General features: G+C 41.7%; 1 protein-coding gene and 1 pseudogene across 1 annotated transcript in view; one reads left to right on the forward strand and one right to left on the reverse strand.

Moving 5' to 3' along the window:
- The first annotated feature begins 1063 nt into the window (after positions 1–1063).
- The window catches only part of ECT2L (epithelial cell transforming 2 like), an 83478-nt gene continuing 59877 nt past the window's right edge, over positions 1064–24664 (forward strand). Inside the window, exons 1-3 of the mRNA XM_069488223.1 lie at positions 1064–1134; positions 15927–16098; positions 17262–17374. Coding sequence (XP_069344324.1) covers positions 15997–16098; positions 17262–17374 — 215 coding nt within the window. The 5' untranslated portion in view covers positions 1064–1134; positions 15927–15996. The remainder of the gene's footprint in view (positions 1135–15926; positions 16099–17261; positions 17375–24664) is intronic.
- On the reverse strand, positions 11404–11813 carry LOC138395786 (ubiquitin-conjugating enzyme E2 C pseudogene; annotated as a pseudogene).

Below are 24664 nucleotides of genomic sequence, written 5' to 3' on the forward strand. Positions count from 1 at the left end.
GTATATTAAAGGCAACAGGATAAAAATGAGGTGCCTGGATTAGAATATTAGGGCTGGGCTCGGTGATGCATACCGATAGTCCCAGCTACCTAGGAGGATCGCTGAGCCCAGGGGTTCCAGGCCAAATTGTCCTATGATCCCGTCTGTGAATAGCCACTGCACTCCAGCCTGGACAGCATAGTGAGACCCCATCTCTCTCTCTTTTTTAAAACTATTAGAATAAAATGTATTGTTTATTACATAGATGTTGCACATCCATTTTAGAAAAATTTGAATTACAGGTGATCTTTAAAAACCTACTACCAGAGCAAACTATTTAACCTATTTTCGTACACATTTCCAGACTTCTTAAACATGTTTTTTTTACAAAAAAAAAAAAAAATAGATCATACTATTCATGTGGTTTTCTTGGCTGCTTTTTGTACTTAATGTATTGTGAACATCTTCCCATGGTGATAACTATTACTACAAAAGAAAAAATTTTAAAGGCTTTACAATAATTGAAGGCATTTTGACCAGAACCATTTAGAAACTAATTTGGAATGCCTTTTCCTTCTAATTTTGTACCTCCTGTATAACGCTAAAATTGGTAATAACAAGTATTAAAAGTTTCTGAGGATTTACTGCAGATGAACATGATAAAGAATAAGAAGCTCTACTTTTGCCATCACACGGCCTTAAAATTGCTGGCTTTATTTGTCACCAAGCAAACGCTGGCTTCAGTGTCCAAGTCTCTTCTTGGGGTCCCATAGCCTTTCGTCTGGCATCTCTGCTCCGCGCCTTGCAGAGCTGCGGGGACGTGCAGTGACCCACAGGGATCCAGGGAAGATTTCTCCCTCCGCAGGCTCCCTGGAGGCAGGAAGAGGAGCGGGACTCGCCTAGCGGGACTCGCTGCGGCCACGGAGAGAGGGGCGCACAGCGCCCCCAGTGCCCGGCGCTCCAGCCGGGAAGGTCAGGGTCGGCCGCGGGAGCGCAGCGCTGGGCTGGACTGCGGGTCCGCGTTGTGGGGTCCCCATGGAGACGGGGCTGTCCCTGCCCCACCCATCTCCTCGGGCTGCGGAGAGCTCTCGCTTTTCACTGCGCGTCCGAGGAGACAGCCGCCGCCGTTCCTGGCCTCTTGGCCATTTCCCGGAGGTAAAGCCCCTGGCTTTTCAGCCGCGCGTCCTTTGCTTTGGGGGCCCGCATGGGGCACGGGGCTTAGGTCCCTCAGTTTCCCCATGCGGCCCCAGGAAGACCCTAAGCAGCGCTGGGGCAGGGCGCCGGGCCCTCCCTCGATGTCCCTGGAGGCCCTTCACAGCTCTGTAAAGGACCCTCGAGAGGCTCTGGGGAGAAACCAAAACGATCCACATGGAGGACCAGGTTTGAGTTGGGCTGTGGCGAGGAAACTCTTACCTCCCCTGGAGCGCTCATGTGGGGTAAAACTAAAGCGAAGTTCTTGAGCATTTGGAAAACACTGATTTTCATGAGACTCCATGAAAATCACCAACTCCCTCTCTCCTTATGCCAGTTCGCACCCTCTTTCCTACTTTGGGGTCCAGAAATGTGGGGAGTAGGGTGTGGGGTGAGGGAGTGAAGGAGAAATACAGAAAATCTGTGAATACGGGTCGTGGTTGTAACTATAGCTCTAAGAGTGAATATGCTAAGATTTATTTGATGAATAGGACAAAACAGTGGTACTTCTGAATATTTATCTTCTTAAAAGCGCTGATGCTGTGCTTATTAATAAACCTTGCCGTAAGCATCAGAACAGAATATATCCTGACGTCATCTGTATCAAAGCTCAACGCAACCCTTGCCATTGTATCCAAGCCCGTTACAGTGTTCTGCAGGGACTTGACGCTTGTGCTCCTTAGCAACCTCAAAAATCATGTTCTATAAACAGTGATTTTAGTGGGAGAAAGCAGAGGTTAAGGACTTGAAAGTTCTATAGCAACAATACAATTTAATTTTTCCTGAATGCATTCAAATAGTGCAGTTGCTTTTTATTTGTTACAGCTTTAATTTTTTTAGCTTTAACCTTGTAGATCAGTGAGCACATCCAGCATTTGAGAATATCAGCACAAGTATGCTGTTTTCTGTCACCACCTGTGCTATCAATAGTGCAGATTTCCTCGAGACATGCTATCACTTTTATGATCCATTGTGCATTCGTGTATTTAATACAAATTGTATACTGGGTTACGTTTTTACATGCCCAGAGTGTGGGAGATTTAACGTAAGTGGAATTGTCTTTCATTTCTAGTTTTTCACTAATCACACACACTTTTCCTGTACTCTAGTTCTTTGGTGCAATCTTTAGAACCAGACAGCCTCTCTTGGAAAGCATATTTAAGGAAGTAAATTTTAAATAATAAATGAATCATTGCACAACTTGCATGTGTGAACTGCAGAAACACTCAAACAAAGGTACATACCTCTGTGCCAAGGAACAATGTTTTGTTGTCATCTTCTAAGCCACTGTATCCACTGTAATGGAGCAGGACCAGGCCAACTTGCGTTTCTCCAGCTGTATAACCTTTGGAAACAGACTGACATCGTGGCTCTTCTGATTTATCCCAGTGATGATTTAGCTGTCTGCATAGATTGGCAATTGCTCAGCCATTGTATCCCTAATCTGGCTTTGGTTGTTATGAGGGGGGTAAAAAATTCTCTCTACTCTCACATACTTGCTTAACACAACATTTCACCTCTGGTCACCAAAATGTGTAGAGATTTCTCCCCACTGACAACCAATTCTCCAGTGTCCACCAACTCAGTGTCCTATAATTTAACTCAATTCTGACACTATCTACCTAGAGCATCAGATCCCACAGGTTAAGGAAGGACTCAGTCCCACAAAACTAACCACTGCTTCAGATGCCAATCACAATTCCCAGCTTGTGACCTGTGCTTCTCACTTACTGGTTATAAATCCTGGTTCTTATGTTTACCCATTTATTGTAAAGACTATCACAAAGGACACAGATGAGTAGTCAGATGGAAGAAATGAGTAGGGAGAGGCACGTGAGAAGGGGTGGGGAGCTTCTGTGCCCTCTGCAGGCTCACCAGCGTCCAGGTACACACACATGCTCAGCTATCTGGAAGCCCCCTGAACATTGTCTTTTTGGATTTTTATGGAGGATCCATTATGTAGGCATGATTGATTAAATCTTTGTTTATTGGTGATCAATTTAACCTTCAGGTCCTCTCCCCTCCTCAAGGTCAAAGGATGGAGCTGGAAATTCTAAGCCTCTAATCACATGGTTGGTTCCCCTGGCAACCAGCCCCCATCCTGAAGCTATCTAGGGGCCCATCAAGAGTCACCTCTTTAGAACAAAAGATGATGCTATCACTCAGGAAATTCCTAGGGGTTTAGGAGCTCTGTGTCAGGAACTGGGGTCAAAGACCAAATGTTAGGACAAAAGATTTTCTGAGCACCCCTATCTACAAGGGTTTTAGGAGTTCTATGTCAGGAATGGGGGCAGAGATTAATAAATATATTTCCTATTATTTTGCAATATCACATTGTCACACAATAGGCCTCTTCTTTTTTTCCCCAAAGGATAAAAGTGTTAATGTCAGTTGCCAAGTTCCTCATCAATATGTCAGTTGTGAAGGCTAGTCGGCCATGACATAGAAACTGCATTCCCAAATAAATCCAGAGCGGTCTTATATCCAGTTCAAGTTACACTCACACTTTAGGAAAAATCCAGTACAATTTTTAAACTTAATAGCCAATTACTAGCTGTGTGACCTGGGGTGATTTTCTTTACCACGTTTTTCTCTTTTGTCATCTAACTCCTAGGGTGAATGTGAGGGTTCAACAAGCTAGTGTATAGGGAAGAGATTTCCTAGTGCAGTGCCACTCGGTGTAGACACTCAACCAAAAATTAAGATGTTTATTTTTGTGTCATGACTGTAAAAATGTATGAACTCGTGTGATTTGTTACATTTATGACACCTGCCCCTTCCCATTTTGATTTTGGTACTTGGTATGTTTGTTGGATCCAGTTACAAATGAGAAGAGCCACAGATTTGGTTTTCCTATTTTATTCCCTTCTTTCAGAAAACTTTAGAAACAGTTAAGGCCCTTGTTTTACTGACCAAAGTAGCTAAGAGGCTTCCAGTTTGCATCACCCACTCTGGAGTTTCAAGTCAAAGTCAAAAACTGTGCTGTAAGTGAGACGGCAGCCGGCTCCTTTACTTTTCCAGCAGTGACATGGCACTTCGTAGAGAAGAACAAGACAATACCTAAATGACCAAGGAAGAACTTCATGGTGCAGTATTTTGGCTTTTGGAGAAAGGACACATAGGAAAGATGAAAAATGGATGAGAATTTGATTATATACACCTAAGCTTTGAATCTCTCTTGGTATTAGAAGAGACTGGTGATTGTCATATTGTAAACATGATTCACAGTAAGTATTCTTGCCCCAGAGTGAATTCTCATCTGAAATGAGTACGTTGAAATATTTCCTTTTTAAAAAATTTGCTGATGTCATGAAAGAATAATCTGTCATATCTACATATTAATCCAATTCTAAGCTTATTTTACCATATGACTCATTTAACATAATGATGGAAATTGCTAACAAGAGGATCACACAAGTTGATAAATTGTTACAGTCGTGACACAGTTGTCAAATCCTAATAAGCAGTGAAGGAACTTGGTTTTTCATTCTTGTTAACTTGCCTTTTAGACCTTGAATATGGAAAATTGGTAGATGCATGTCTTAGTCTGTGCTGCTATAATGGAATATCTGAGACTGGGTAACAAGACAAAACAAACAAAAAACAAGAACAAAAAACCCCAGAAATTTATTTCTCATAGCTCTGGAGGCTGGAAAGTCCAAGATCAAGGTGCCAGCAGGTCCGGTTGTCTAGTAAGGGCTGCTCTCTGCTTCCAAGATGGTGCCTTGTTGCTGCATCCTCCAAGAGGAATACTCTGTCCTCATGGAGCAGAAGGCGGAAGGGCAAGTGAGTTGAATGATGTGTGAAGCCTTATAAGGGCCTGAATCTCATCGCAAGGGAAGGAATCCTCATGACCTAATTACCTCTTAAAGGCTCCACCTCTTAATACTATAACATTGGCCATTAAGTTTCAACACCTGAATTTTGGAGGAGACACATTCAAATCATAGCAATATGAACAATTATTAATTTATTCATTCAGAAAACACTTGCCAAATGCCTGCTCTATGGCAAACACTGTTGTGGGTAGGCAGCTTCTAAAACGGTTCCCAGTAACCTCAGAGTCCTGGCATTTATGCTTTTGTGACTTCCTCCTCTTAAATGTGGGCTGGACTTGCTGCTAATGCAGAAGTTGGCAAACTTTTTTAGTAAAGGTCTAAATAATAGATATTTTTGGCTTTGTAGGCCATATGGTCTTTCTCCCTATTACTCAATTTTGTTGTTATAGTATAAAAGCAACCATAAACAATACATAAATAAATGAGATTGGCTATATTCTAATAAAACTTTATTTATAAAATCGGGTGGTAGGCCAGATTATGGTCTGCTGACCATGTTTTCAGACCCCTGTTCTGACTAATCAAAAAGTGATAGTATGGCCGGGTACCATGGCTCACGCATGTAATCCTAGCACTTTGGGAGGCCAAGGCAGGAGGATCGCTTGAAGCCAGGAGTTTGAGACCAGCCTGAGCAACATATTGAGACCTTGTCTCTACAAAAAATAGAAACATTGGCTGGAAGTGGTGGTGCACAGCTGTAGGCCCAGATACTCGGGAGGCTGAGGCAGGAGGATTGCTTGAGCCTGGGAGTTTAAGTTGCACAAAGACTCTGACTTCCATCTTGTGTGCCCTCTCTTGCTTTCTCACTTGTGCACTTGGGTGGACTTAGCTCACATTTTGTGAGCTAAGCTATACAGAAGCTCACATGGGGGAGATGCCTCTGGCCAACAGCCAACAAGGAACCGAGGCCCTTGTTCCAACAGTCTGGGATGAACTGGATCCTGCCAACAACCACTTATGTGAGCATGAAAGTCAGTTCTTCCCCAGTCCAGCTCTGGGACAACTACAGCCCCAGTTATCACTTGGACTGTGAGAGATCCAGCTAAGTGATGCCTAGAATCCTGACTCACAGAAACTGTGAGATAATAAATGTTTGTTATTTTAAGCCACTGAGATTTGGGACAATTGTTACCCAGTATTAGATAAATCCTATGATAACCACACTGGATAATCAATACATACTATGATAGGCTCCATATAACAATGAACAAGGGAAAACGCTACATACTATTTTCTCCTCTTGGAGATTCATTGTGAACATTAGCATATTAAAATTTTTAGAACATCCTACAAAAAAGAAACAGGTCTAATTTTGGTTCAATGAATCATTTTCCAATCATATTTAATCACAGACCCTGTTTTCTGGGAAAATACCTATTAACGTCTTATGGAACTACTCTTTGGAGGAATATAAAATGCTGGAATAAGAAAAGAAATCATTCCACTAAAGCAGTGGTGATTGCCAACCTGCCGTTTCTCTCTGGGCTGAATAGCTAGTCAGACAAATTGACATCTTACATAATGAAAATAACCTTATGGGAATTTATACATATAGGTACATGCACATAATGCACTGTACTATGCTCACATATTTAAGCCCACCAGCAGAGACAGCAGCTATTATTCTTTTTGTCATGTTCGGTTCATTATGTAACTCAGTAATTCCTTAACACAGAGGATAAGAATAACTTTGATAACTTGCTAAGTAAAAAGGCTGTATGTTGGCTCTTGGAGGGATTTCACATAACAACAGCTGGGCATCTTATGAAACTAAGAATTTGTTTTGATTTAATGTTGATTCAGAAGGAGGTATTTAATTTCCCACATTGCCATGAGGTTTTTATCTGAACAACACATTATTATAATGCAGTTTGCCAAGACACATCCCCGCTTTGTTTTACACATGAGGAAACTGAGGCTCAGACACTAGATTACTTGCAAAGCTTCCATTTGGCAGAGTCAGAGCAGGGATCCGAATCTGACACTGACTATGTCAGGCTGGTCTTCTGTAACATTTCTAAAATTGTTCCTAATATGGTACATGCCTTTCTAATATATTCATTTGAAAATGAGCTTCTATCTCATTGAAGTGTAATAAGAGTAGAGGTGCTGCAAATGTTTGTCTTATTCTGGAATTCCTTTGACTCTTTAATGGTTTCTTCAGCTACTTCAGGCCATGTTGCACTCTCCCTTCTTGGGATTTATAGCAACAGAGGATTGCTTAGAAACTTAGATGTTTCTGATACTTGGATCCCAGCTAGAGTAGCACTGGCAAGAGGTCATCTACCTTGAGCTTGACTATCTCCAGTAATGGACAGAATCTCCTGAGACAACCAGAACTGGGAAGTGATTTTTTCCCCCACTTACATTGAGCCAAAATCTTCCTCTCTGACATCATCCATTGTTCTTAATTTTGTCCTCTAGGGATTCAAAAACCATGTGTAATTGATTTTATGCACATATATGAAAAGCCTTTAGATAGTTGGTGTGTATGTGTATAGTGGAGAAAGGGCCCCAATTTCTTTTCTCTTTTTCTAAAAACAGATAATCTCTTTTCTATAAATGGAAAAATCCATCTCTTCTCCTTTTGATTTGTCATTTAACAAGTGCCCATGTACTCCTGGGTCTATTCTGGAGTTGCCCTTCTGTTCCACTGATTTAGCTGTCTGTCCCCAAACTGATACCATATCATCTTATTACCACAGCTTTAGAGTAAATCTTAACATCTAGAAACACGTCTCCTTTCTTTGTTCTTCCAGATTGTCTTGACTGTTTTTGGCCCTTTAAACTTCCAGAAATAAATTAAAATCAGCTTTGAAGTTACACACACACACACACACACACCTCACAATATTTCTCTTTTTTTTTTTTAACTGAGATTGCATTGAATCTATAGATCAAGTTGAGAGAATTAATCTCTCACTCTACCAAGTCCTCTAATCCATGAATAAGTCATATCTTTCCATTTATTTAAGTCTTTAAAATATTTTAAATAAAGTTTTATAATTTTCTTCATAAAATGTACACTTTCATTTTATCTAGCTACTTAATAGTTTTCATGTTATCATAAATGATAACTTTAGAAACTTTTCGATTGAAATAGAGGCTATAAAAATATGCAAATCAGGAGTGTAGAGCTCGGTGAATCATAGAGAGAAGGGAAGTGTGGGCTCCCACCTCTAGGTCAGTACCAGCACCCAGATCACCTCTCACGTCCTCTCCCCATTACTACCCTCTCTTTTCTCCAGGGTAAACTCTATCCTGACTTCTGACACTATGGTGTAGAACTTTATATAAATGAAACAATACAAAATGTATTATTTTGTTTCCATCTTCTTTGGTTTAATGTAGTATGTGTTTGATTCATCCATATTGTTGTGTAGCAGCAGATTATTCATGTCATTGATGTATAGTATTCCATTACATGCACATATGGCTGTATATTTATCTGTGCAACTATTGATGGATGCTTGGGTTGTTTCCAGTTTGGAGCTATCTGATGCAGTTGCAAATATTCTTGTTGATATATTTTAGTCCACAAGTTACTTTTTCTGTTGGGTCAAAGTTTTTCAAAGTACTTACACCAATTTACATTTTTACCAGCTGTAGGTGAGAGTTTTGAATGCTCATCAACACGTGATTTTGTCAGTCTGTGCTGGATAACAAAACCATCCCAAAATTCAGTAGCTAGAAACAGGAATTATTTATTATTTTTCACAATTCGATGGGTTGGCTGGCCTCAGCTGGGTAGTTATTCAGCTTCATGTTTTGTAGGCTAGAGTGATTCATGTGGTTGCATTCACCTGGGAGCTTGGTTGGAACTGAATTATATAAGACGACTTCATTCCTACATCTGGTACTTTGACTGGGGTGGCTGAAACATTTGGGGGTTGGCTCAGCTTTTATCTATATGGTTTCTTGACATTCAATATTCTCGCCCAAACTCCCAAACTTATTTACATGGCCTCTGGATCCCAAGAGTACAAAAATAGAAGTGACAAGTTTTCTTAAGGCCCATGCCCAGAAGTCACACATCATCACTTCTACCACATCCATTGGTTAAAACAAGCCAGTGCTAGTGCAGATTTGAGGGGAGGCAGAGGAATAGACTCTCCTTCTTGATGGGAGAACTGGTATTTGTGTAGAGGGATGGGAGCAATTGTTCCTGGCCATATGGACAGACAATATACTGTGTTCCTCCCTCTGGCCACAACAATTCACACCTGTAGCATGCAGAATATATTTACCCTGCTCCAAGACACCCAAGGTCTCATCCAATTATGGTAACAGGCTTAAAGTCCAGTCTCTCTTGTGATCTGCATCAGGGTCAATTGCAAATGAGGCTCCTAGTGCATAGCTCCTTTTGATCTGGAAACCTGTAAACTGAAAAGGCAGGCTCTCTGTCTCCCAGACACCAGCTTGGAATGGTGACTCAGAGACTTTTTTCAAATTTTCTTAGGTTTTTTTTTGTTGTTGTTGTTTGGTTTGGTTTTTAATTCCAAGCCAGTCATGCTTTCACTAGAACAACTCTCTTTACAAAGCCCCAATTTGTGGGCTTTGTATGTATCTAATTGTAATCTGTTGCATTAGACAAAAGTTATACCCACAAATCTCTTCGAGATAGGTCCTCCTTTGCGCTGGGCCATGAATCAGGATGTCATGGGACAAAGACTTTAAGATTCTTTGAAACTCCTTTATAGTTGACCCTTGAACAATGCAGGAGTTGGGCCGCTGATCCTCTTTGCAGTCAAAAATCCACATATAGCTTTTGAGTCCCCCAAAGCTTAACTAATAGTCTACTCTTGACTGGAAGTCTTACTGATGACTTAAAGAGTTAACACATACTTTGTATGTTATATGTATTAATATATACACTGTATTCTTACAATAAAGTAAGCCACAGAAAATAAAATGTTATTAAGAAAATCATAAGTTGGGAGGGTGGGGAGGCAAGGGCAATATACGTAACCTAAACTTATGTGCCCCCATAATATGCTGAAATAAAAAAAAAAAGAAAAATAGATTTAAAAAAAATCATAAGGAAGAGAAAATATATTTACTATTCATTAAGTAGAAGTGGATAATCACAAAGGTCTTCGTTCTCATCTTCACACTGAGTAGGCTGAGGAGGAGGAGGGAGAGAAAGGATTGGTCTTGCTGTCTCCGGGGTGGCAGAGGCAGAAGAAAATCTGCATATAAATGGACCCGCACAGTTCAAATCTGTGTTGTTCAAGGGTCAACTGTACTTTTTAAATAACAGGATCGATCGTTTAAAGACCTTCCTGAAGAGTCTTACACTCTCCCCCTTGACTCATCCTGATTTGATCTTTGCCCTGAGGCCATTTATTACTTTGAGATTCTTTTGCCTCTGGAGATACTTTTACTAGATAGTCTTTATTTCCACTAAATTTTGCCCCACAACTAAATAGACCTTTGAAGTTAGTTCATGTCTCTCTTACTGGACAGCTAAAGAAGCCAACCGTGGCTTTCTACATGCTGCTTGGAATCTCTTTATCCAAGTCTCTGTATTCATTGGTACGTTTTCTACCATCCTCATAAAAGCAGGCAAAAGACTAAAGTCTCCACTGCTACATATGCAGGTCACCTTCTCTCTAGCCTTCCATAGAAACTTAACTGCTTTTCTGGACTCCACTGAACGGTCTCCTCAACACCTGGTCTCCTCAACACCTTTAAATTTCCACTTGCTGCCCACTCCTGATGTCAATGTCATTATGTTTTAAGTTATATTATGGAAATAATCTACTTCTGGATACCAATTTTTTTGTTATTGCTGAATAACAAACCATCTCAAAATGTGGTGGCTTCAAATAATGATCATTTGTCATTTCTTGTGATTCTGAGGTCAGCTGGGCCCAACTGGGCCGTTGTTCCACTTCACATGTTACTGACTTGGGTCATCCTTTTCATCTCTTACCACTGCTCCACGGTGCCGCCACCTTTGCCACACATCCAGTTCCATATATGCATGGGTCTGTTCCTAGACTCATTGATGTCTTCCATTGGTTTATTTGTCTATTCTTGTGCCAATATCTCATGCTCCTATTTACACTAGCTTGATAATAAGTAAGTCCTGATATCAAGTAGAGTAAGTCCTACCACTTTGTTCTTTTTGAAGTTTTCTTTGCTATTCTCGATCCTTTGCATTTGTTTCTTTTTTTTTTTTAACAACAACAACAACAGAAAAACAACCAAAGTGTATTTATTTAATATACATCGCAAGAGTTCAACCAGAGACTTAATTTACAAAACAGAAACAAAACGAAAATAACACCACAGCTCAAGATACAGAGTCCTATACAGAAATCAAGGAAAGGACAGACCATCTAAGGAAAAAAATAAAAAGACAATGCAGGGAGAGGCTGGATAGCCCAGGTCAGGGCTCCTGGCTGGATACCTGCTTTGAGTAGGTCTCTTGCAGGTACCTCTTAAAAGCTGTGGGGTTTTCCCAGAGCTGAGCAGCATGTTGTGTTCAAAGGGCTCTCAATGTTGGGTTCTCCTAGCAGGTTCTGAATGGAAAGCAGGGTGGTCCAAGACTGATGTCTTGGGCAGATCATTTGTCCTTCAGGATGTCCAGGCAGATGTTACCCTGGGGTGGTAGTAAGGTGTGAGGAACATCACCATGGGTGTGTTGGGGTAGCCACTGAGGAACTCTAGGGAGAGCTTATACCTCAGGTCTTCATATACTGTGCCAGCTGCTCCATGGATGGTCCCTAGCCATTTGAAAAGGTTGTCTGATTTAGGGAAAGCAGAAATTCCTTTGTCACCAGACATCATGAGGGTCATCAGCTCCTGCTGTATTCTTTTGCCCACGGGGCCCAGGTGGCTCTTCTGCTGGGCTCGGCCCCTTTACGGGCTACCATGATGCTGGTGGCAGCTGGGTGGAGCTTTTGGGAGGCCACCACGCAGTGCTGGCAGGGAGACAGGCACTGGGAAAACACGGCTGCAACTGCTGACCCTTTGCATTTCTATGCACATTTTATAATCAGTTTGTCAAACACACACAGACGCACATACACCAAACACCACACCACACTTGCTGGGTTTTGATGAACGTGTGTTGAGTAATAGATTAATTTGGAAGCATCAACATCTACACAGATGTATATTCTTCTTTTTTTTTTAGATCTTATAAAATTTCTTTTGATAAAATTTTTAGTTTTTTATGTGGAACACTTGTCCCTCCTTGGTTTAAATTGGATTTTTAAATGCTATTATAAATGATATATTGTTGCTTAATAAATATTTGTTATGTGGAAATACAATTGATTTTTATATATCAATCTTGTGTACAACAACATTGCTGAGCTTTATTTATTAAACATGACAATTTAGCTGTAGATGCTTTAATATTTTCTATGAATAATTATGTTATTAACAAATAATGATAATTTTATTTTTAAAAAATGATCATACATTTTATTTTATTTTTTTGGTTTATCACATTGAAAAGAACCTCCAGAACAGTGTTAAATAAAGGTGATAGTAGTGATCAGAGAGAAAGTTTTAACATTTCCCCATAAGTTTCATGTTTGCTATAGGTTTATTGTATATGCCCTTATTTGGATTAGAAATTTCTCTTCTAGTCTATGGCCATACCACCCTGAACACGCCCAGTCTCATCTGATCTGGGAAGCTAAGCACGGTCAGTCCTGGTTAGTACGTGGATGGGAGAAATTTCTCTTTTAGTTCTACTTTGCTACATTTTTGTCATGAATGGGTGCTAAACCTAATCAAATGCACTTTTTTGTTTCTACTGATATCATATTATTTTTCTCTTTTGTTTTGTTAATGATGATAAGAACATTGAGTTTTGTAATGTCAAACCAAATTTACATTGCAAGACTGAATCCAACTTGGTGGTGATATTATCTTTTTTGTATATCTGGGTTTGGTGTTCTAATATTTTAGTAGGATTTTTGCATCTATAGTTACAGTAATAAACATGAAATATTTCTTTCTTGTAAAGTACTTTGTGGGTTTGGGGATCCAGGTTATAGTAACCTCATAAAAGGAGTTGGAAATAATTCCCAATTTTTCTATTCTCTGGAAGATTTTGTGTAAGTTTAGTGTTATTGCTTCCTTAAATGTTTGGTAGGTACAGAAATTGGTTCCAGGAGTAGGAAGCTGCCATAACAACAGCAAGACATTCCAAATTACGTGACATTACCATCCAGTCTGACAGTATGAAATTGTTACTGGAGATATGAGAAGATAGCAATCCATATTATGCAGTGGAAAAAGTTATAAACCGGTAGTCTGGAATAGATTAAAGGACATATTATATACCTAATGAGTTTGTACTTTATGTGAAGAGGTAGAAAATGAATGTTATTAGAATGAATTTATTACTACAGGATGCATTTGCCAAGGTGTTACAAGAAATAAAGGAGCTCAGAAAATATCTGACTGGTTTGCAAACAGGAATGAAAATGAATTCAGAGAAAGCCCCAAACTCAGGAATTTGCAAGGCTGGAAGGAGCAATTTTATTCATGTCTTCAACTAGTAACGAAAAAACTGAGAAGGCCTTTGAGCAACAAATGCTGCTTGAAACTCTACCTAGTGGCAAGGACCAACTCAAAAGTATGGTTGTCATACCATAGTTAGGATCTCTGAATGGAACAAGGTGGTCCCCAGCAAATACTTCCAGTTGGAAAAAGTCTCAGGGAAAAGAGACTTAGTGTTTGGCTCTTCCTAAGGAAGCCTGATAGGTAACTTTATATAGAGAAAAGAAATATCTCTAAACAATTGGGCCATCTGACACTGCTTAGGATCAAATAAATAACTTGAGATATATCATGAGAAATTGGCATTGTCAAGGGAATCACTGGCAGAGTCTAAAAGAGAATGTGATTGTTTGAGACTAAAAATGATAATTGGACTCCAGCCTTCTATAGCAGGATTTCAGAATTGCTATGGACCCTTTTATATGTCATCCTTCTCCTTTAAAAATGGTAATATCTACTGCAGTTCTCCTTTCCCTGTTATACATTACATATATTGTATGTAGGGGCAAGGACCAGATAACTTATCTTTTTAGTTCAAAGGTCTCTGGATCAAGAGAAGCTATATGTGACTCTGTAGACAGTGTTGTGAATCATTCATGTCTCCTGGACTCTGACCTAAAAGTATTGATGAAATGGAACTTTTGGGTTGTCTCCCTTAAAAGGGGCGGGGGGGGGGGGGGTCAGTGTGTTCTGCGTGTGCAAAAGGAAGGGAACTGACCCAAAGGGTGCTGTGATAGGTTGTATTACTGTTTGTGCTTTTGTATAATCTCTCCCCTTCAGTGTGGGGTGGACCTAGTGACTAGCTTTTAACCAACAGAATACAGCAACAGTGACCGGATGTCGCCTGTGAGTTTACGTTATAAAGAGACTGTGGCTTCCCTCATGTGCCCTCTTTAGCTTTCTCATGTGCTCCCTGTGACAGAAGCCAGCTGCCATGTGAGCTGCCCTACGGAAAAGCCCTGTGTGGTCAGGAAGGCAAGGGAGGCCTCCGGCCAATGGCAAGTGGGAGCTGAGTTCTTCTGGCAGCATGAATGGGCTTCAGAGCCTCCAAATGAGACTAGAATCCTGGCCAACACCTTGACCGTAGCCTTATAAGAGACCTTGACACCGAGAGACACCTGTTATGGACTGAAATGTATTTCCCCCCAAATTCACACGTAGAAGCCCTAACCCCCCATGTGACTGTATTGGCAGATAGGGCTGAGAAGGACATAATAAGGTTAGATGAAGTCATGGGGCCTTAATCCGATTGGACTGGTGTCCTTATAAGAAGAAGAGACACCAGAGATCTCTCTTTCTGCATGCACACAGAAGAAAGGCGGTGTGAGGACACAGCAAGAAGCAGCTGTCTACAAGCCAGGAAGAGAGGCCTCACCAGAAACCAACGCTGATGACACCTTGATCTTGGACTTCCAGCCTCCAGAATTGTGAGAAAATAAATTTCTGTTGTTTAAGCCACCCAGTCTGTGGTAATTTGTTATGGCAGCCCTAGTAGACTAGTACAGTACTTGGATTCTTGATCGACAGAAAATTGGAGATAGTGTTGTTTTGAGCTGTTAAATTTTGGAGTAATTTGTTATGCAGCAATAGATAACTAATACATTAGCCTGATTTTTTTCTTTATATACTTCTTGACTTCTGTCCTCAAAAGATGGGCAGATAAAGTGTTTTCTTCCAGCACTTCAAATTCTTACTTTCCAGGGAAAGAAAAAAACCAATCTTCCTGGCTGATAAAGAATCATGCCAATTTCTGAGTCATTAAAAGTATTTCCCGGCCGGGCGCGGTGGCTCACGCCTGTAATCCTAGCTCTCTGGGAGGCCGAGGTGGGCGGATCGTTTGAGCTCAGGAGTTCGAGACCAGCCTGAGCAAGAGCGAGACCCCATCTCTACTAAAAATAGAAAGAAATTATATGGACAGCTAAAAATATATATAGAAAAAATTAGCCGGGCATGGTGGTGCATGCCTGTAGTCCCAGCTACTCGGGAGGCTGAGACAGGAGGATGGCTTGAGCCCAGGAGTTTGAGGTTGCTGTGAGCTAGGCTGACGCCACGGCACTCACTCTAGCCCGGGCAACAGAGTGAGACTCTGTCTCAAAAAAAAAAAAAAAAAAAAAAGTATTTCCCAAAACATTTTTATTTACCTCCCATTTTCTCAGCGAAGTGAAAAACAACTTGTTTAGATTCAGATTTGAATGCAAGTAGGTAAAGGACAGAATAATTGCAATGATTTGGAGTTCATGGGTATATTTGTATGGCTTATACTATATATATAAACATACACATACATATGTGAATTATTGTAATTCTATATATATCTATGTATTATAAATATGAATTACTGTAATTGCATAATTCCTGTAAGGACAACTTCAGCATATTGGATGTTTCTAGGTGATCTTAATTATACATCTATTGAAATAAAACCGTAGTTCCTACAAGTAGAAGAAAATAATTTGCTGAGATGTCAGCTGGGGATTCTTCCCGGAAAACCCTGGAAGTGGAGAGCTACCACACAAGATTCAGTGCCTGGACGCCTTTTAGCAACAAGTCATTAAATAGACAGGTGAGTTACATAGTCTAGAATAAAACTAGTTTTATTCGTAAGGTTAATTTTAGTGTGATATATTGGGTCTCATGTTGCCATATTTTTAAAGAAAACCCCTCTAAATAATTTAGTTTTTGAGTCAGTTTAAACAAAAATAAACCTAGCTTTGTCTATCCCAGAGACAGTCTCTCCTCACCCCAGTCCCCAGCTCCTACCTTATGGGCGGATCAGATCTGCCTCCCTTTTCCCTCTGTACCTCCAGACACAAAACAGAGACCTTAGAGACACACATGGGTTACTGCAGGGGGGAAAAAGATGAAAGGAAGGTGCTTTTAATGCTAGTGGTGGTGCTGTGGGAGTGTTCATGCCTGTCTCTCCGTGTGCTTCTGTAATCTTCTCTCCCCTCCTGTGCCAAGCGCATGGTTCCACGTGGCCTGGAGATGCCCACTCCTATTTTAAGGTCATGCAGGAAGTCATCATTCAATGGCTTAGGGCAGCTCTGGCAATGGAGAAGGCAAACTGGGTTCTCGGAGCTCTCCTGGGTTCAGTCTCGTCGCAGTGGAAGGAGACTAGACAGGGTGAGGGGCTAAAGCCTGACTTATAAGACAGTGAGTTTGTCTATGTCCATCTGAGCAAAGTTGGACTGAAATCCAGGTTTGGGGACTCTGGTTCTTGGTGTATGTCTTCCCTGGAGACACTACTAACAATGGCTATTTAGCAATACTTACTAGCTTCCAGCGTGGAGGGGGCCATGAAGGTCCATGGTTAGTGGGTTGGTGAAATCATACCTACTTCAAAAGGTCCTGTTTTCACAATTAAATAAGTGTAGCCGGCATGTGTTTTCAAGATGAAATGTATGGACTCTGTTTCCCTAAGCCTCCTTAGCCTAGGTAGAAACAAGAGCCAGCAAAAACCTCTGTGTTTTTCGGAGGCCCTCCGTAATTACATCCCCGCCAGTGTTTTCCACCAGCCCACCCAACGAGTCTGGGCTCGTTGGTATCCCTGGGTAAAAACAGCTTAAACTGAAAGGACAGACCCCAACTACATACGTGAAAGTGCTTTGTGAGTGTAAGACGATACGCAAATATTAGTTCTGAGGTTGCTGGTAGATTGCCTAAAGATGGTTTAGCAACGAAGAACGTGCTGAACTGTACAGTGACATGTCATTTCCCCCCTTACAGCTTTTTCAGGAAAGAGTTGCTCTTATAAGTCATTGGTTTGATCTCTGGACTAACAAGCAACGTCAAGAATTCTTATTCACGATTTTTTTACGATGCAGTAAATCACAGCTAAGGTAAGTGTAGCCTAATGATGTCATTATCATTGGTTCTTAAACAAAACAAAATACAGTAAAATTTTATATAACCGTTAAGGGATTATATTTTTTCCTAGGGTAGAAAAAACAATTGCTATTTTAAGATTTACAAACAGACTCTGCTTCCTCCTGGAGGCTGAAGTGGAGTCGCCGTGGGAGACTTTACCACCTTCATATTATTGTGGGACTGTTTCTTTTTGGCAAAAACTTGCCAATAGCTTCAGCCAATGAATTTTTAACATCCTCTTAGGATATTAAATTCTCCTGGGAACTATAAGACAGATAATGTATTCCAAATGGATATCTGGGACATAGGTAGGCACTCTGTAAATAATCGTTAAATAAATGGATAGATCTGAACAATATATGACAAGTGACAATGGTAGCAACATTTAGGAATGTGGGCAAGATTTGTACAGCAGTGGTCTGGGATTGCCAAGGGGTTCTTGTTCTTTTTCTTCCCCCTCCCTCACTTTATGTCTGTAATTTACTCTAAAACACTCTGCATAGACAGTGTGACATTGGTTAGTTGAAATTACACCCAGGGGCAGTTAGTGTTCTGATCAGGAATTAACGGATTGAGAACTCTAGGGATCATTAGCTAGCTCTAGATTGGAAAGGTCACAAAACCTCAGTTTATCAGATACTTTGCTAATTAGCATGGCAAATATCAGTCATTAGTTATTATCAGAGCAATCAGTGGCTTGTTGACAAGCTAGATGAGTGTTAGAAACCTACTGGTGAAATTAAAGGTGTTCATAAAGTGTGGACTGACCAAAATATTCCAGGGAGCCCTCCAGCTGTGCCCGGACCTGAGTGAAAGACTCCAGCGAGGCTGGTGGCAGGTGCCTGAAAGAAAGATTTCCTCCCCAAATAGGTGGACTTGTGTCAGTCCGGGGGATTTCTAGTATCCTGAGGTCAGCAACGAGGGTAATAACAAAATGCTATTACACTGTCTTTTCTCAACTGAATGAACCTCTCACCCCCAGCAGAGAGAGCTGGGACTTCACCGAGCTTACAGAGGAGACTGTATGAAGTGGTTTGGGCTTATGTACTAATGTTAGTTTAGGAAAACTCTAGGTGTTTGTTAGAACCTGGTGGTGAGGTAGCTAGCTAACCTTTCAATTTCTTAGGAAGCTACCAAAAAGGATCTGAGAATTGTGCATGACCAAATTGGCTTGTTTTTGCTTACAATACCGGCCTCCCACTCTTTCTTACACTTTTTTCTTACACTTTCTTACATTTTTTATGATCATGCTCCATGGGAGAGAGGCAGGAAAAGGTCAGAGAGTGACTTCCAAGGTGCCATATTTTGAGCCCCAATCCTACAAATTAGGTTATAAAACCTAAGTAGGTTATAATGGCCTCTGATGGGCCATTTCTGCTCTCCTTCTCCTTGCCAGCTACTTCTGCATCCATGACTGCAAAGCAGATCATTGACGTACTCTCCCTGAGGGAATCATTGGCAGGAGACAGGCACCTTGCTGATTCTGTTGAAAGAGGCTGCAAAGACAGGCCACAGAAAAATAAACCCTTCAGTCAGTGTTTAAGAATCAGGCGGAAGGGACAGTTTAGGATAGTCATTGGCTATATTTCCTTTAACTCCAACTTTGCAGCTTTCAAGCTAGGAAATACTAGACCAAACCCCATATTTATAACCGCTTTGTGCATCACATGCTGGGCTCATGTACTATAAACCAGGCAATTTTTGTTGTGACCACTGGAGGTCATTAGAGATCTTGTGGTGGCAGCTTAACCTTAGGCCTGACATTTTTGTCACTGGAAATTGCATCCTTTGTCTAGTGCTGAATTCTTTCTGTGGAACAAAAATATGACACTAACCTGTTCAGTGAAATCTGTTCAGTGAAATTACTTTGCTTTTTTCACTAGGGTACAATTCAGTGGTTTTAGTACATTCACAGAGGTGTAATCATCACCACAATCTAAATTTAGAACATATTCAATCACTCCCAAAAGAACCCCCCTACCCATTAGCAGTAACTCCCCATTTACACCCCCCCCCCCCCGATCTGGGGAAATAGCACTCGACTTTCTGTCTCTATAAATTTGCCTATTCTGGACTCTTCATATAAATAGAATCATACAGTATATGATCTTTTGTGATTGGCTTCTTTCACGTACTATAATCTTCTCAATGTTCGTCCATTTTGTGGCATGTGTAAATATTTCTTTCCTTTTTGTTGCCAAATAATATTCCATTGTGTGGATATGCCATATTGTATTTATCCATTTATCAGTCGATGGACACGTGAGCTGTTTCCCCATGCTGCTATGAACATCTGTGTTCATACTTTTGTATATGGATGTTTTTATTTCTCGTAGGTATATATTTAGGAGTGGATTGCCAATGGTAACAATGCAATCACCTTTTAATTATTAAGAGTTTCTTTTGAATCATGTTTATTCCTGTAATCTCTCTTTCCCCATAACTATGAACAAGCTTGGTAATAAATGACAGAAATTAACATTGTTTGAATGCTTGAAATCTTTATAGGTAAGCTGAGCTATATTTGTGCAATACCTTTTTTCAAGGCAGAGAGGCCATTGTTTTAGATGTTATGCTTTATAATTTCCGAATACTTTTGTTTTAATTCAGGCAGTTACAGTTACAAACAGGGTATTGCAATATTGGTGGAAAATATGTCATCACAATTTTCTTTAAAAGTTTCTTCTTAACCTCTATGAGATATATTCAAATATCTAAGAGTCTTCTGTCCTAATATTCTCTATTACTAAGTTTTAAGGGGATTTCTTAAATGGAATTTTATGATATTTAAGACTTTTTTTTTAAGGTTCAGCTTCTTAAATCATCTTTCTGGCAAATTCTCCTTTTCACCCCAACTTAAATGTCACCTCTCCTGGAAGCCTTCTGTGTTCATCTTTCGTGCCTCAATCATGGCTTTCTCCCAGTACATTAAGCTTCTGTGTCCACATGACTAATGGTTCCAGTGGTGTCTTTCCCCTGCCACTTGACTAGTTTGACCTTTCCTGTGACTTCTTAAAGGAAACTGGGCTGTTTGTGTCTGTCACACTTGGAGAAACCTATGAGGAGTTTGAATCAGTCTCCTGGCCATACTGGTGAGACCGGTTTCAACTTGCCTCTGCGCCGTGGCCAGGGGCAATGCCTTACACAAAGGCCTTTCATTCCAGGGCTGGAGCTGCTCAAACTTGTAGCCTTCCTGGGTGGGTTGGGCAACGTTTGTGCACCTGCATTGCCAAGAGGGGGCTGGATTCACCCTGGGGTGTGTGCGTGTGCATGCATGTGTGTGTGTGTGTGTGTGTGTGCGTGTGTTGGGGGGAGAGGGAGATCACGACCAGCTCATGAAAGGTTAGCTCTTGTCAACTTGTCTCCACCAGAACAGACTGGACATGGGGTGGGAGGGCAGAAGAATGTACCAACCAAGGTGCATTTCAGAGAGAACAGCTCCCACTCCCACTTTAGGACACCCCCCTCCCAGTTCTTTCCAAGCAGCCTCTGCAAGGGCTCAGTTGAGGACGTCTGTCTCAGTTGTGATCTGTGAGGAAATCAGCTATGTAGTTCTTCAGAGACAACACACTTCCAGGTTAATTTTGAAAATAGAACAGCTGTGTCACTGTGAGTTACTGAATGTTTTTGTGTGGAGGTGGTGGAAATGGTAAAGCAAAAAAGTCACTCAGTGGCACTTGTTGAAGTGCAGTAGGGCGACCATTATTCAGGACTGTGGTGATAGATACAGGGACCACCACAATGGGGCCTTGCAGTGGGGAGAGAGATTGGGCTCCACTCCAGAGACAGCACGAGCAAGTGGGCATTTCCAGCCAAGGAGTGGGGTGGGGGTCAGTGGACAGAAATTACTAAGAGGCCACACCAGGGGGAAGGGGGGAGGCTGGCTACACTGACCTCACAGGACTCTTGCTGAAGACAGGCCTGGGTGACCAGACATTGCCTCGGGGAGGGAGGAGGAGGAACCTGATCACACACCAAGGGTGGGGAGGTCTTGCTAAACTAACTTAGCAGGGTTCTTTGCTAAAACTGGATTTCACAAGGAAGTGCCCAGCTGGGCCAAGGAGACTCAGTCAAGCAGAGACTCTTCGTCAGAGAGGAGAGGAGAGTATTCAAAGACAAACTGTACACTTGTTCTAAAATCACTGCCGTTTAAATATCCAAGGCAAGTCTGGATATTTGGGTCATTGCTCCCTCTCCTTCCCTGCAGCCCAGTACCCTGGACATATTCCTGTCCTTCCTCACAGGTTGGCTAGTTATGGACAACTATGTTATTAGCATTTTGTTATTGGGATGGTTTTTAGGGGTGGATGAAGTTAAAAAAGACAATTCTTGAGTTTAAAAGGAAAGGAGAAACCCAAAACCCAAAGCTGTTTTATTGTGTGGGGGATGGGGCCAGAGGGATGGACAGAAGGGCATTGGCTTACATTAAGCCAAGTCCGTGCACTTGAAGTTCTCACTCCCACTTTGTGAGTAAGTGGGGTGTTCTCCCTTTATCATGTTTAACTTCTCTGCACAGCACTTAACACCACCTGACATTTTGTTACATACAGTACTTGCTTGTTTATTCACTTTCCACCTACTCCACTAGAACGAAAGCTGCATGGTGACATCACTAACACAGTAGCCACTCCATAAATGCTTTTTGAATGAATTGAGATATCCAAAACACTCCCAATTACAAAAATAACAAGAAGATAATCAGAAATATTTGAGTACCTCTCTTTATGCTCCGAGAGCTCTGGCTGCAGGAAGAAGGCCGCCCTGTACAATGATCTGTCTGCCTCCCAGACGGGGTCAGTGTCTCTGTAGGAAAGGGCACATGTTGTTGGCCTTTGACTCTCTAGGAGCGGAATTTACACGCAGCAGGCGCTCAGTGCACGTGAAAGGAACTGCATTATTGAATTATGATGGAGGCTGCAGGTGCTGAGGATGGCATCTCCTCGTCTCCTCGGATTAGGGACTCGCCTAGACCTTTCATTGCTTTTTTTTTAAGCATGCCATAAACCATGACAGTTTGGGAACCTTTGTCCTGTGCACGATCTAAGTCCCCAGCTCTGCTTTCCAGCCCTGTCCTTGCTCAGGGTTGGACCAGCTGCTACCATTTAAGTGACATAAACCCACCTCCAGCGTCCTGTCCCATGCACTCTTCCTGTCACCCACCCCCCACTGACTGATTTCCAACCTGAACCTTCCAAACACACTAAGGTCACAGAAGCGTCCAGCTTTCTCTCTGACAGAATCACTCTGGGCTCGTGTCTGTATTCTCCACCGTTCAGGGACAATCATGACCCCAACCACATTTCAGCTCTCCTGAGTCTTCTGTTGCCTGCTTCACTGAGCCTCCTCTAGATCTGTAAGGAACAAGGTACATGAGACCTCCTTCCCTGAACATGCAGCACGTGGCAGCCGTGGCTCTGAGTGTGGGGGAGAAAGAGCCCATGCTGAGGCCTGGGAGCCCCGCTCTTCCTTGGAGCCCTCACTCACTGCCTCCCCAAAGGCCATTGGCTTCTCTGACAGTTCTCACAAGGCTCTGCAGGCGTCACCGGACACTCTTCCCAAATGTCCTTCTACCTGCCACCTACCACTCAGTGCCAAAGCCACCCCACATTTTGTTACACCTATACCAACTCCCAGCTACCAAAATCTGTGTTAAATAGGTATTGCTACCTAGTTCTCTAAGAAGTTTTTCAAGATAAGTTTTAGATTATGGGAGATTACTAATATTAATACTTTGCTTCATTCAAGACTTTTCATTATTTCATTAATTCAAGGTAGCTGGATAGCTCTTTCCTCTGATCTGTCTTCAATTCCTGCTTCGTAGGTTAGACATGGTGGATTACCTGCCCAACCAAGCCATTCCACATTTTTCTCCTTCTTCCTGACAGAAGCTCTGTTTTTTCTCCCCAGGTAGATAGGCTTCCAGGGTGGCTGGTAACCCCACCCCACCAAGGCTGAGTCAGAGTTGGACTGAATTAATCATGGTGTCTGGTTTAGGAAAGGGTGTGTAGATATTAATTCTGCCCCTGGAAACATAGGGGGTGGCTGCTAGAGAGCTTCTGGAGACTTTTCTTCTCTTTAAAGGAACTTAAAAGGGGACTTGAGGAAGGAACATGCCCTCTTCCACTCCGCCAGCTTGTAGTTGCTGTTGTGTGAGGATCATGCTCAGAGCAGCTAGTTATTTGGGAACCGTCTCGGGAGACAAGCCTGAGAACCAGAGCAAACTTTGAGGATGGCAAAGTGAAAATATGAAGACTCCTTGGCTCTTGAAAACATCATTGGGTCCTTGAATTCCCTAACCCTGAATCCACCCTTATTGTTTAAGAACAGTGAAAGGGAGATAAATCGGTTTAAAAATGGTCTGTCATGGTTCATTTATCTAGTAGTCATTTCTCTGGTCATTTCAGCTCTTCAAACTTTCTCTGAGAATCAGGAAGGAAAAACAAAAAGCATTTAGCAGTCAAACAGATGCCCTTTACACATAGGAGAGAGCCCTTCAGATTCTCATGCATAGTCTACGTTTTTAATTAATTTGGGACTTCTATAAAGTGATTCAAAAAGGAGTTATCCATACTCCGAAGACCACCATACATCTATTCAGTGCTTTGTACTCGACTTCAGCATTAGCACCAGGATCTGTTGTGCTGCCTCTTCCTCCTACCAATGGGAAGTCAAGTTCACAGAAGTTGAGGAGAGATGGCCCATCAGAATCATTTAGAATTTGTGAAACAGATGAGGAGCTCCACCCATAGAGATTTTGGCTCAACACAGTGGAACTGGGTGGAAGAAGCTGTTTTGACCAAGTTCCCAGGTGATTTGGTAACAGCCGAGGGTAAGACACAGGTGTGAGTGACCTGAAGGCCCCAAGGCTTCTTCCGCCTCTTGATTGCACCCTCCTCAGAGGCCGGAACCCAGAGGACGTGAGCTGTCTCATCCCTTCTATATCCTCAGTGCAATGAAACAAAATGGTTTGTTCAGGTTCTGTGGGTGCCTTTTTCATCTTACACTTGTGATGCTTCTTAGTGGTTTTAGAATGTATGTCATTGTAGGGAGCCCTAAACTTGACGTGAATAATAAAGGAAATGTTTTGCTGTCACATAATTGAAAAACCTAGAGGTGGATCTGGCTGCAGTTGCAGCTTACGCCAGTGGTTCAGTAATAACAGCAATGACTTGTCACTTTCTGTCCCTCTGCTCTGTGTCTGGACTCCCAGCTCCAGTCTTACATTTCCTTAGTTGTGTTCAGAAGAAAAATAAGTTTCTTTG

This window comes from Eulemur rufifrons, chromosome 15 (assembly GCF_041146395.1).
Source record: "Eulemur rufifrons isolate Redbay chromosome 15, OSU_ERuf_1, whole genome shotgun sequence".
NCBI lineage: Eukaryota > Metazoa > Chordata > Mammalia > Primates > Lemuridae > Eulemur > Eulemur rufifrons.